We start from the raw sequence: 13,032 nt of genomic DNA on the forward strand, positions 1-13,032 counted from the left end.
GACATGATATCCTATTTACAAACTCTATTAGAACAAATCCCTCTATTCATTAAGAGAATGTAACTATATATTTATTTGATTTTCATTTTATGTATTTTGACATGTTATTGGTACTTGCAAAGTCTGAGCTGTTAATATTTTCTCTTTGTGATACTCCATTTTAAAGTGCCAGGGCATTTTATTCCAAAGAAAATTATTTTTTCCTATGGTTCATTCTATCTATATTTTACAGGACTGGCACTGTTATTTTGATTAGGTTTAGCTGAAATGTATTTATTAATTACTTATATTTATGCCCTCTTAATGTCATTTGTACATAGTCATTATTTGTTTAGTTTGCTCATAAGTCTGTCACTGCATATACTCACCATTCATTGGTGCACATTACTGCCAACTTCACTTTGACCTGCATGAAGAAATCATTTTTTTCTTCCATAATTTTATTGATAAACAAATAGCGATGAGATAGTTTCAAACCAAATTGGTAGGACAGTTTCAATAATTAACACATTGCATACAGTCTTCCTAGTGGTTATTTGCTGTACAAGATGCGGACATGAGATCCTATTCACAAACTCTATTAGAACAAATCCCTCTATTCATTAAGAGAATGTAACTATATATCTATCCTAACCATTTTGAATACACAGATGCAAAATGGACATTCATCTGTATCCCCTTTTTTTGTTTAGTTCCGTTATTTGAATATTATAGGTGTGTTAACTCAGCAAAATATTCTAAAAGAGTCCAGTAGTCCATAATAGTATTGGGTCTTCCACTTCATTGGCAATGTCAGAATTTTTCTTTTTGTCAGAAATTGTTGACCTGAGTTCCCTACAGCTCAACGTAACACCATGGCTTTACTTCTTATACTTTGTTTTTATACTTTTCTGCTGGATGCTTAAGACCAAGATAAAGCAAGACCTATGCAACAAGAGTTGTAGCTTTTGTATCTGATAAGAAATTCTTTTTGACTGCACAGCGAGACCCTGTCTTAAAAAGCCAAAAAAAAAATCTTTTTGTAGTTCTTTTCATAAACTTCAATGTACTTATTGAAAATGTTTTCAGAGACTATTTTGCTCATTTACTTATTGGAAATGTACTGTATGTTATTAGACAAAGCCTAGTACTGGGGTTATAACAACAAACAGAACACAGTCCTTACTCTTCTGCAACGTCCAGCCACCTGGAGTGAAAGAAATAAGAAACAGATAAATTTTATCAGTGTATGAAGAAAATAAAAACAACACATGAAGGAAAGAGAGATTAATATTTTTGATAAGGGGGTCAAGGAATGCCTCGATAATGTGGCAACTTTCAAACCAGACCTCAAGGCCATGAGTGACCCAGCAGTAGGAAGGGCTAAGGTAACAAGGAGGACCTGCTAGTACTGAATTCCCTGTGGATGTTTTTTGACTAAAATTGTCGTTGTTTTGATGTTGCTCTGAAACAATGATCTAGTTGGCGATAGAGTTCTAGGTTAACAGGTATCTTTCTTTTGGCCTCTTTGTGTTTTTGAGAAGTCTGTTATCAATCAAAATTATAATCAAAATTATATTATTTGTACATAATATATCTTTTCTGCCGGCTGAAGAGTTGAGCACAGAGCCATTACATTGAGCTGCACCTCCAGCCCTTTAAAATTTTTTACTTTATTTATTTTGGAGACATGGTCTTGCTACATCACTAAATTGTCAAACGTGGGACTCAGCTTGTCACTCCCTAACCTGGACCCCCAAAAGTGCTGGGATTATACCACCTCGGCTTCCCTTTTAAGATCTGTGGTGTTCTCTTAATCTGCTACATGCTGGTTCTGCTTGGATCTGCTTTAATTCACTGAGCTTTCACATAACTAGCAATCTTGAGGCTAAGGATCCATGCACTTCAACAGTTCTGGAAAACTTCATCCATTAGTACGTCCAATATTGTTTCTCCACCATTTTCATTAGTCCCTCACATTAAGAACCTTAGCAGACATGCTAAACCTTTTATCATCCACGAATGGACAGAGATTTATTCTCTCCCATTTCCATCATTAGGTGCCTGAAAAGTAAACTGATTAAGTTTTCATCACATGTGTCTTACAGTTCATTAATCTTGTTTCAGTAACATCTAATCTACTACATAACATATTCATTAAGTTTTTATTTCTACTCATTTTTTTTCTTTTAAAGAAGGCTGCAGTCAAATAGACCTTTTTCAGTTTTGCCATTTATGTCATCCTTTCTCCCATAATTTTAATTTCCCGTTTCCTTTCAACGCTAATTGTACTTTGTTCATAATTTCTTGTTAATTCTGTTGTATGGAGTCCTTGGAGGGAGGCTAATTTGATTATGTGTTGTATCAGCTGACTCTTGCTCATGGCCATTTCCTGAGATGTTTTGTTCTTGTGGATTGCAGTTTATTATTAGCAAGCATTTATTTGTGGCTTGGTCCCTCCAGAGTGTTTTTTTGGTTGGATTTTCAAGTTAATGTGGTGATATCCTCAGCTTGAGATCAATTTTGCTAATTTCTCAGTTTGAAAGTGTTAAATCAAAACACACAATGTGCATTCAAACATCTATCTAAGATGAAGTTTAAAATCGTTCAATCCCAGTTTAAATGGTTTCTCTTCCTCCCTCCCCTATTTTTGAATTTTGGTGTTATGGCTCATTTTTCTAGAGTTAATTTTATCTAGTTTTCATCCTTTTTCTGAGGTTAGAGCCTGTCAGGACCATAGCTCTATGTGGGATCCTTGTTCTAATTTCTCTTCTGGTTGAGTCTGGGTTTATACTTGTTGTCCTCTTTGAACCAGAGAATTTAAAGCAACTTCTTGACAAAATCAAAACATAGATAGATAGATGATAGAAAGGAAGGAAGGGAGGGAGGGAGGGAGGGAGGAAAGGAGAGAAAGAGAGAGAGACAGAGAGAGAGAAGAAAGAAAGAAAGAAAGAAAAGAAAAGAAAAGAAAAGAAAAGAAAAGAAAAGAAAAGAAAGGAGGTCCTTTGCAAAACAGAAGGGAACCAAGAACTAGAAGGATGGAGTAGGGAGGGAAATGAAAGGGATGAAAAGAGAATGAAGTTTTGTTGTGTATGTTTGCCAACTCCTCACAAAGAATGTGTACATTATGTACTACAAACATACACTAATAAAAAGTAAAAAAAAAGAAATAACTGGAGGTGTTGCCTGCACCTTGTATAGGTTAGTGGACAGTCAAACATCTGGGCAGAGTTTGCACTCAGAGTGTGTGATCCATGATCTCAGTGGTTCTTCTCCTTCCAAAAGCTTCCCAAGCATTCTCATCTCACCATCCAGCCCTCATCATTTCCTTTGGTACATGACGCTAATGTGTTTTCAGGCTTCCAGCACCTGAATTGTGACAGAATGTTATAGTTTATGTGTATTTTGTTCCCTCAAAGCCTCATGCAGTCATTGAAGTGCAGTTTCACAGTTTGTGATTAATTCATGTCCCAACTCTGGGATTATGGGTGTGAGCACTGCTGGGATTATGCATATGAGTGCTAAATCCAGCCTGGGGCTGATAGCCTGAATGTAATGTAAGAGAAAGAAAGACAGACTTGCTCTCTGTAGCCACTGCTCCTTCTTTTTTGCTCTTGCTCTTTGCCGCTGCCATGAAAGGTTGCTGTCTGTCATGTGCCACTTTGCCTTGGAACCAGCTGAGTATAGACTGAAACCTCCATTAACTGTGACCTAAACAACCCTCTACTTCCTTCATTTTGCATGCCAGGTATTTGTCCCATCAATGAGAGAAGAGTAACTGAGACACTGAATGAAAATTTCCTTCAGCCAAAACAGCAGCCAACTCACAACCCTAACCTAACCCAGTTTCTTCATTTTCATTCTTCCTGCCTGCTTCTCAGCGGGCCCCAGGGTTACCTCCATTTGTCTGCAGTACCGTGGTCTAGCTCGGATTTGGAGCTGAGACTATCCCTAGCTTTGAGAGCACATCAGTTCTGTGAACCGTCTGTGTCCAAGACTCTCCCCCCTCATATTCTGGCTTTGTTGCCACCATAAGCCAGGAAAGCAGTCATAGTTCCCCTGGGAATTCTATGTTTGGGAGAACACCTTCAGGAAACAACAAACGCTAACTCATGATTCTGATACATTGCTGCTGCTATCTTCTGAGTGAAAACACACTTGAAATTTCTGTCTGCTCTCTGTAATTTTCCATTACTTTTAAGTAATGGGCCTAGTTGTTCCTATTTTATAATTACAGCTACAGGAAGATGTACGGGAGCAATTTGCTGTGCTATTACCAAATCTTTAATCATTTATTGCTGTTTAATCTGTTTATCTTAACACAATTTTGAATTTTTCCATTTTTTATTAATAATTTAATTAATTTTCTGTTCATTTACCCATTTTTCTATTTGTAGCTACTTTTTATCTTGGTTAGCTATAAGATTTAATTGTATATCAAATAAAATATCTTAACCCATTGGATATATTTTTATTTCCATGCTTAGGTCAAATTTGTGTGAAAGTATAAGGTTTGCTTTGATGGTTATTGCTATGTTGAACACTGATGTTCACATGGGATTATTCAACAGTGAAGACAGGGTACCCTGTATCTCCTACTAGGGCTGTCACAGAACAGAGAATGGACCTCTTGCCTTTACACTAGGCAGTCTTGTGGTCAGCTTGTAAGATGAATGAGCCCATGTTGGTAGAGATAGTTCTAATACAGAACTTGTGGTTATATTATTTATATATTCATAGCTCATCACGGTGTTATTTTTTCAGCCATAAACATTTGTCTTAATCATCAATAATTGCCACAACACATTCGTGCTCCTTTATATCAGAGGAAATATTGCAAAGTAATTAATGTTTGCTAAGGAAACTGAGGGTTCTCACCCAAACTCTACTGAAATAGTATTCTCCTTCCCTCTCTTTTTGTCCCTAGGAGTATACCATTGATGTATTTTTTCGACAGACATGGCATGATGAAAGACTGAAATTTGACGGACCTATGAAGATCCTTCCACTGAACAATCTCCTGGCTAGTAAGATCTGGACTCCTGATACCTTCTTCCACAATGGCAAGAAGTCAGTGGCTCACAATATGACCACACCTAACAAGCTTCTCAGACTGGTGGACAACGGAACCCTCCTCTACACGATGAGGTCAGAGAATAAGATACTGAGGCCTTACTCACAGTGTGTTAAGGGTATTATAGGGTTGAAAGTCACAAGTTTTAGGGTATCCACTGAAAATTCTTTTACAGGTTTAGACTAGAAATGTGGATGTATACTTCCTAACACATTAACACTAAATGTACAGACATAGATATGCTAGATACACATATAAGTAGATTTTGAACATATAAACATTCTTAGACACACAGATATATACATATATATTCATATTGCAAAAGTTTGCATACTCAAAAACACATGGAGCTCCTGTATAGGCACTACGTATTCAAAGGCATTTAAATATACAAACTTGCTATTACACATACACAAGCATGAACACTATAATCATCAGAATATACTAGGCTTGACTGCTGCAGCATAGTACTCATATGATATAGTACTTTATGTTATAAATAAAAATACAGCAATATCTATTTCATGCAACATTGCCTGGGGATTCTAAGGAATTTGAAATGAACTCCCCAAACACCTTCAGATTAAATCTGATTCAAATATACTGTACAGAAAATGTATTTTGTACTTATCCGCCTCCATGACAAAACAGATTATCACAATGTTATATATTTCATCACTCATTACTATCATTAGAATCATTAGACATTAAGATTTGTTATAGAAAAGAATAACTTTCAAGTGTTGCCAGTGCAGTAAGATTATATGCCCCAACACTAAAACTTCTGTGGTTCTTTATCCTTTTGATAGCTCCTCTGCTGCTAATTGTCACCTCCTGTGCTCTTCGCCCACATTGATAAGATGGGATAACAGGGAATCTATATTGAATAGAATTTTTCAGTGCAGCTTCTACGCGGTTTTCAAATTTTTTGTATTTTCACTTTGCACAGTGAAACTCAATGAATGTCTGGTAAATAACTGAAGTGTGTTTGCCTGCATAATAGACCTTCGTTAAGTTTCTTATTTATTGCTGTTTTTACTCTAAGAATCTGGGACTTAGGAAGATGTCTAATGGGGCAAAATGATAAAGAAATGAGGAGTGAAGAGAAAATTTAAACATGAGAGAGGGAGAGGAGCAACTGGAGTAGAAATACACACAGAGTAAAATAGAAGCACAGGATAATAGGAGAAAAGTGGATAGATTGAGAAGAATGTTTAAACAGGAAAGGATGATAGAAGATGTGGGTAAGCAAGAAGGAGGAAGGGAGAAAGAACATTCTAGACAGAAAACCAGCTTAGCAGTTTCAGGGCCTGGAAGACACTTTTAGCAAAAGAATGAGTTGATTCATTTTCCGTTTTATATACAGTTATGTAGTTACTGTGTAAGGAGTGGATTTGAAGGAAACAAGACTGAGATTAGGGGAAATGGCTAGGATACAGCTGAAATCACCTAGCACAGAAGTAACAAGGCAATAGTTCAGAGCACTGAATGAATAGGCAGAGTAAGGCGGAACCTATGGAAGAGACGGAGAAGAAAAGCCAGGATTGTAGATAGAGTCACTAGTGTGCTGTAGCTCAGAAGCTGAGTATGGTAGTCGGTGTTGCCACTTTCCAATATTTCTCAGTTCCCCTCCTTCCAGGTCCATGGTGGTACTGTAGCTCTCTTGAGCCTTAAAGGTGGCTGTGAATGAATGTGTTCCTGTGCCAAATCAAAAGTGAGTGTAAGTAGCACATGCCAGTGCTGAGAGAGGAGGGTAAATGATTAGCTGCCAGTATGGGACTTGCCGTGTCGCCTCCTCTGACCACAGTGATAAGCTTTGTGCCAGTGGTCCAATGAACAGTTTTTACGAGCTGGTGTAGTGGCGGTAGAGACAGTTAATACAGAGAATCATTGTCAAAATCATACTTGCAAATGAAAGAAACAAATATAGAATGGCTACTTTCATGGCAAAAAGGAAGTCTGCCCTTGTTTTCAGTGAAGAGACTGGCTCGTGTTTGTTTGACAGCATAAATGAGCTAGCAAAAAAGTGAAGGCTGAAGAGATGGTAGCAATACTATGTTGGTAAGAAGGTTCCAGAGAAAACTGTAAAGGGTGGTGTCAAAACTCATTTGAACTTACCTGTAAAGAAAGATGGATGCATGTCATGCTGCATGAATTGATATAAATGCTGAAAAGGAGATGAGAAGTGCATTGGTCAGTTCTCTCAGTGCTGAGACAAAGTAGCTACTGTACACAGCTTAAGGGGCTAGAGGTGTGTGTGGCACATGGCTTCTGAGGTCCGCTAAGCAGGCCCCAAGCCATGGAGCAGACATTGCAGCTTAACTGACGTGGCTGGGCAGAACATGAGAGAGACACGCATGACAATACATGAAGGAGAATTTGGAGAGAGTAGAGCATGAACAGAGGGAGCCATAGACGAGAGGCTTGCTTCTATCACAGTGAAGAAAGGAGAAGAATTTGGAGAGGAAGTAGGAGTTCACGTATTTGTGTTAAGAATGGAACACAGGAGATGTGCAGAGCAAAGAACTTTGTGGAATGAGGTAGGTGGCGGCATAGAGCAGTGAGGGGGCTGTACAGAAGGGTCAAAGATAGTAACTGCTGGAAAAGAAGCTTGTGAGAGTACACGCCGAACCCAGCAGATAAAGAAAATGGGATGTTTAGACGCAACAGAGTACTGCCATGCCACAGAGAAAGACAAACGGGGGCTAGGAGATGGATACACCTTGAGACCATGATGCTCAGTGACATAAATCATGCGTGTAAGCTTAAATGCTGTGTGGTTTCTCTTACATGAGAAACCCAGAGTATAGCGCAAACTGAAAGACAGATGATTCGAAGCACGGAGACAGGTCTTTTTCAGAAGGGAAGGGGACCAAGGGTTTCAGTTCGGTGAACAAAGAATGAAGGTGTGGAGTTTAGTGACATTCTGTATCATTTCTTTCTTTTCTTTTTCTTATTTTTTCTTTTTCTTTTGCAGTACCAGGGGTTGACTCTGTATCATTTCTAATGTTTTCTCTCTCTCTCTTTTTTTTTTGGCTCTTTTTAATTTTCTTTAATAAATAAATAAAATAGATGACAAATAAAAGAAATACAAATGCAGAAGTGAGAGAGGATGGAGAAGCGGAGAGGGCAGATTATGCAGCAGACCAGATGATTAGCCGTCTGAAAATAGAGCTGCATGAATAGGAAGATGATAAACACTGACCTCTTCATTTCAGTTTGAACCCAACAAAACGACATCCGGTGGTTCGAGAGTCTAAGTGGAATGCCTTGTGCTTATTTTGAAGTAGAGAACAGTGGAAACACAGAAGGGCAGAAGCATGGTGAAACCATTGCTTTCCCCCACAGTAGAGAGTTCACTGTAGTCCCAAAACTCCGTGCTCCGGCCCGTTGTGCTGATGAGAGTCTAGCTGCTGCCTGCCTTCCGGCCACAGAACAATCCCAAACTGGACGAGGTGTGCAAGACGCTCTGAGCTTTTCTAGGAGGGTTATTCTGTAACGTCCCCTTTTATTATTTTGATCTCCCGAATTTTATTTTGGATTCCATGGGGAAACTACAGGACAGCTACCTGGAAAAAAAAAAACTGGCTAAGTGTCGCATGTAACTAGGACAGTTCAGAAAGTTGAAGAGGCAGATGCTGTTGACCTGCTCCTCAGTTCTGCAGTGAGCAGTACGTAGTAGATCAACAGAGCCCAGCCCCAAGTGACACACACATTTACAAAATCTTTTCTATTGTTCAAGTGTAGATATATGAGAAACTTCATGTCTGTATTAATGACATTATGTTTATTGATCAGTATATGAGTAAAAATGTTCATTATATTCTTTATACCTAATGTACATAAATGTTACCTAATGCAATAGAGTAAAAATGCTCGTCACATGAATAAAAGGAAGAAAATAGTCATGAAATTTAATTCCACTTTATGGCACTGAGTAGAAACCTTTATTTAACACATGTGCAAGCATTTACTATGTTTAAGGCTCCGCACTTAAGCACAAAGCCCATACTCGTAGTGTCCTTAGGGTTTAGCAGCTGAAGAGATGCGTGCATGTTCAGCTGCATAGTATGATAAAATACTTCAAGCACAGGTAGGTGCGAACTGTGATGGTAACAGGGTAAAGAGGAAACAGAATTGCATGGGAGCATCAAAGAAAATGGTGAAGTGCAATGCGTGTCCTGTCTCTTGAATATTGAGGAAGACGTAGGGAATTGTAAGCAGATGAGGGATTGGGCTGTGGTACACAGTAGTTCGGACAGGAAATAGCATGTCCAAATATATGTGTTCACTAGTTGGCATAATGCATCAGAAATTTCATGTTGCTGCTAAGACATGATGTAGGAAACAGTACTATGGGAATATCTAGCAGAGACAATAAAATGAGCTGGTGGGACTCATGCAATAAATTTCAGAGGAAATTACCTTTCAGCTAAGACCTAAAAGATGTATAGAAGTAAATGAGATTAAAATCTGGGAAGGAAATCTATACCTCACAGAGCATTCAGCAGGTACATGGTTCTGTTGAGTAAGGGACAGAGGTAGGGATGACACACAGAAGGCACTCCACGAAGGGGAGCAAAGCTGGCCCAGAGAGCCACGCAGGAAAGCAGCCCAGCACGGGAGCGGCAGTCTGAGGTTTCTGGGCAGAAAGACAGTGGAGCTTGTCTGGAGACTTGACTACGGAGGAAAGAGGCAGGTGGAGCTGCATTTTAGCTGGCCGACTCCAGGAGCAGTGTAGAAGGCAGAGTGGAGGAAGGTGCACGTGACTGTGCAGTGATGAGCAGGGACCCTGCCCTAGTCCTCTACTAATAATACGAGAAGCTCCTGTGTGCAGAGCACCTGTCATATGCAAGGCACCTTATGTAGAGCATCTGTGATCTGCCAAGTAACTGCGCGATGTAGATATGTGACACCTACGTTCGTTATCTCTATTGAATGGATTCAGGAGGCAAAACTTAACAAATGGGAATGAGTTGCCTCATATGGTGCTGCTGTTAGGTGAATCAAAGTCTGTGATAGCTTCAAGATCTCGCCACTAAATAAAGTTTGGATAAGTATATGGATATGCGATATGTTCAGGAAGCCGCACTGGTAGGAGCTGACTCCTAATTAGAAGTCAGTGGGGTTCAGGATGCTGTAATCAAAGATGTGTCTTCGGGAAATAGAAGCACGAGGGTGTGAGAAAAATAATGACCTGTGTGTGGTCATTCCCATTTCATGTGAAGACACCAAGCTCTGGGAAAATGGAAGTAGCAAGGAAGGTAGTAGGAAAGCCAGCCGAGCAGTACCCCTAGTTAGAAGGATTTCTGCCTGATGAGTGAGTGGTGATAATCGGGAAGTGATACAGATCACATTTATCCTGTGAATATATTGAAACATTATTTCTAAAGTCAGTGACATGAGAACATATACACTAATACAAATTTCTGAACCAAACATGTGTAATATTTAAACATAAGAGCGGTGGATTTCTTGCTCCTTAAAGCTCAAAGCAAACGACCTTCGCTGAGAGACTGCTCATTTCCAAGTGATGTTTTCAGGGACCCAGCATCCTGTCATCTAATAGCCCTGTCAAATTCAACACATCGGCTCCAACACCACCGTACTTTTCATATCTAATTATTGTGCAATCAGAAGAGGGAAGAGAGTGGAGGATTGGATGAGAGGTGTTTAGACAGCAGCCCTTGAGCAGCGCACTCATTTTACACTAGAATGAGGTCCTACTCCCAACACACCTTAATAGCAAGGCAAACTGGGGAAGGGAATATTGCCAAGAAAAAGACAAAGCAGAGTCTCTAACAAGCCTACCTTTGCTTTACTTTTTGTCCCAGAGCTCTAGGTCCCCTCTTGGAGGATGAGTTGGAAGCAAGGACACCAGGTAGTGGCCATCTCATAGTTGGGGAAGGTGCTAATAGGCATCTTCAGGAGACAGTGGAAATCAAGAACAGCAAACAAAGCATATACACTAGACCGGTTTGCAAAAAGAAGTTAAAGTGTAGCTAGAGTTTCAAAAGGAGCACTGAGAGTATCTCTGACACATCCCCCTTGGACACTGAACCGTTTGCAGTTCTAATAACAAAGTGCTTAGTACTGGAGAAGAAGAAGTAGGTATTCTGTAGAGCCGAGGGAATGTGCTTCTCAGGGACTCAGTACAGCAGGCACTGCGAGTGCTGCACTGACTTCCGACAACAGTAGCACTGTATATCGGTGGCAGAGCACTCAGCCTTGGGGCTGAGAATGTGAGTTCTGCTGTAGGAGTGCTCCTGGCGCTTCCTCTGCAAACTGAAATGAATCATGACACACCCACTTTTAGGACCACTGAGTGGAGTGAGTGTGCTAAGGCGTATGTCCCGGCACGTGGCCCTTCCCTGGAGACTTTATTTTTGTTGTTAACATCCTCGTTGTTATAGTTGGTGAACTGAAGTTTCCATACAGCTGAATCACACCACTAATACATGGAAAGGCTGAGCTAGAGACCCACGTCACACTTGTTCTTCCCACTGCCGCTCAGCCCTTTCTCTAATAAGAGTGTGTTTGGGCCGTCAACTTTAAATAATGCATCTGAGGTGGATGTGATAGATGACAGCTGGAAATGTGGGTCTGGAACCCAGGAGAAATTCGGTACAATGAGATTGCGTAAACACTGAGTACAGTGCACAAAGCATCTTCTTTGTATTGTACCACAGTACCAGTGTTCTATATTTAGCTGAAAACCAGAAGAAATAGGCAGCAGTTTCTTCACGTTGAATCATCAAGAGGAAAGTGGTGTTTGGAACAAATTAACAGAGATTTGCTATTCTATTGAGACTATGACACTTTCCTTTACTCTTTAATTGTATGATTGGGTCAGTTTTGCTTACGTACTTGAAATTTTTCAAAAAGTTATCTAAAGGACAAGGTCTTCATGATTCTAGGAGCTTCTGCCTCAAAATCTTAAAAGCAAAGTTCCCCTCTTAGTTTAGACACAAACAGCTTGCGCTTGAGTTTTCACTTTAGGGAGTACCTCTAAAATGGCCTGAAATCAGGCCGAATATTTGGGCCAGATTGTTAATGCTCTAGCATTTAATATGATCGGGCCAACCAAGCGTCGCCTGAGCTCTTTCACATAGTCTGTTTTTTATGTAATGCTTTTTGCCTAGGGGGTTCCTCTTGTGGTTCCTTATTCATGGAACTAGCTACTGACTCGAGTCACACTTAGCCTCACTCTAATGAACAGAAGGAAGATCATACAAGAGATGGAGTGGCTCATTTTGGGCTCTGAGAAAGTTTAGGATGAGTTGAGAGGAAAGAAAGGGGTTAAGTCCTCAGTAAACCACAAATTACTCTGCATGCTTTGTGTAGTGACAGCCATTTCTTGCTGGCTAAGAGTTCATATTCTGGGAGAAAAGGTAAAAGACGTCTTCTACTACACTAGGAGGTAGAAGGCATAATGGATGTTTCAAAAAATTCCCCAGTGGCATGCTGTGAGCTGGACTTTATGGGAGTCCCTGAGACACGGGGCCATAGGCACAGGTATGAGAGTGCTCCACAGGGAAAACAGCTCTCTGCACAGTATAGGAGGGGGAGCAAAGTATGCCTAGGAGTTTTTCCCACACTTCTTTCATTTTTGCCAGTTCAAACTGGAAAGCAGTGGCTTGGATTATAAAGGAGTATGTTTTTTCTCAAGAGAAGGTGGTCTCTAGGAAGATTGAATATGTTAGAAAATTAATTTTAATGCTGATCACTATTGCTCTGAAGTACCCAGCTATTTTACATGGTGCCATGGGTAGAGAGGAGACCCTGTGCTGTAATGGAATAAGTGTCAGGGTAAGAATCAGAAGCTCCGCACGAGTGCCAGTTCTGACACAGACCAGCGGTGTAACTTGGGGCAAGACATTTCGTCTGTCTGGGTCTCAGTTTCTTCTTCTGAGAAATGGAGATAATATTAGACCAAGAAGGAGTCATCAACCACTGCGCTCTGTGCCAACTCTCGTGTT

The 13,032-nt window shown here is 40.1% G+C and overlaps 1 protein-coding gene across 1 annotated transcript in view; it reads left to right on the forward strand.

The window, feature by feature from the left end:
* Gabra3 (gamma-aminobutyric acid type A receptor alpha3 subunit) overlaps positions 1–13,032 on the forward strand; it is a 289,092-nt gene that overhangs the window by 197,505 nt on the left and 78,555 nt on the right. Inside the window, exon 5 of the mRNA XM_004646005.3 lies at positions 4,907–5,127. Within this exon, the coding sequence (XP_004646062.1) occupies positions 4,907–5,127 (221 nt within the window). The remainder of the gene's footprint in view (positions 1–4,906; positions 5,128–13,032) is intronic.

The sequence above is a fragment of the Octodon degus genome, unplaced genomic scaffold, assembly GCF_000260255.1.
Source record: "Octodon degus isolate 3935 unplaced genomic scaffold, OctDeg1.0 scaffold00249, whole genome shotgun sequence".
Lineage (NCBI taxonomy): Eukaryota > Metazoa > Chordata > Mammalia > Rodentia > Octodontidae > Octodon > Octodon degus.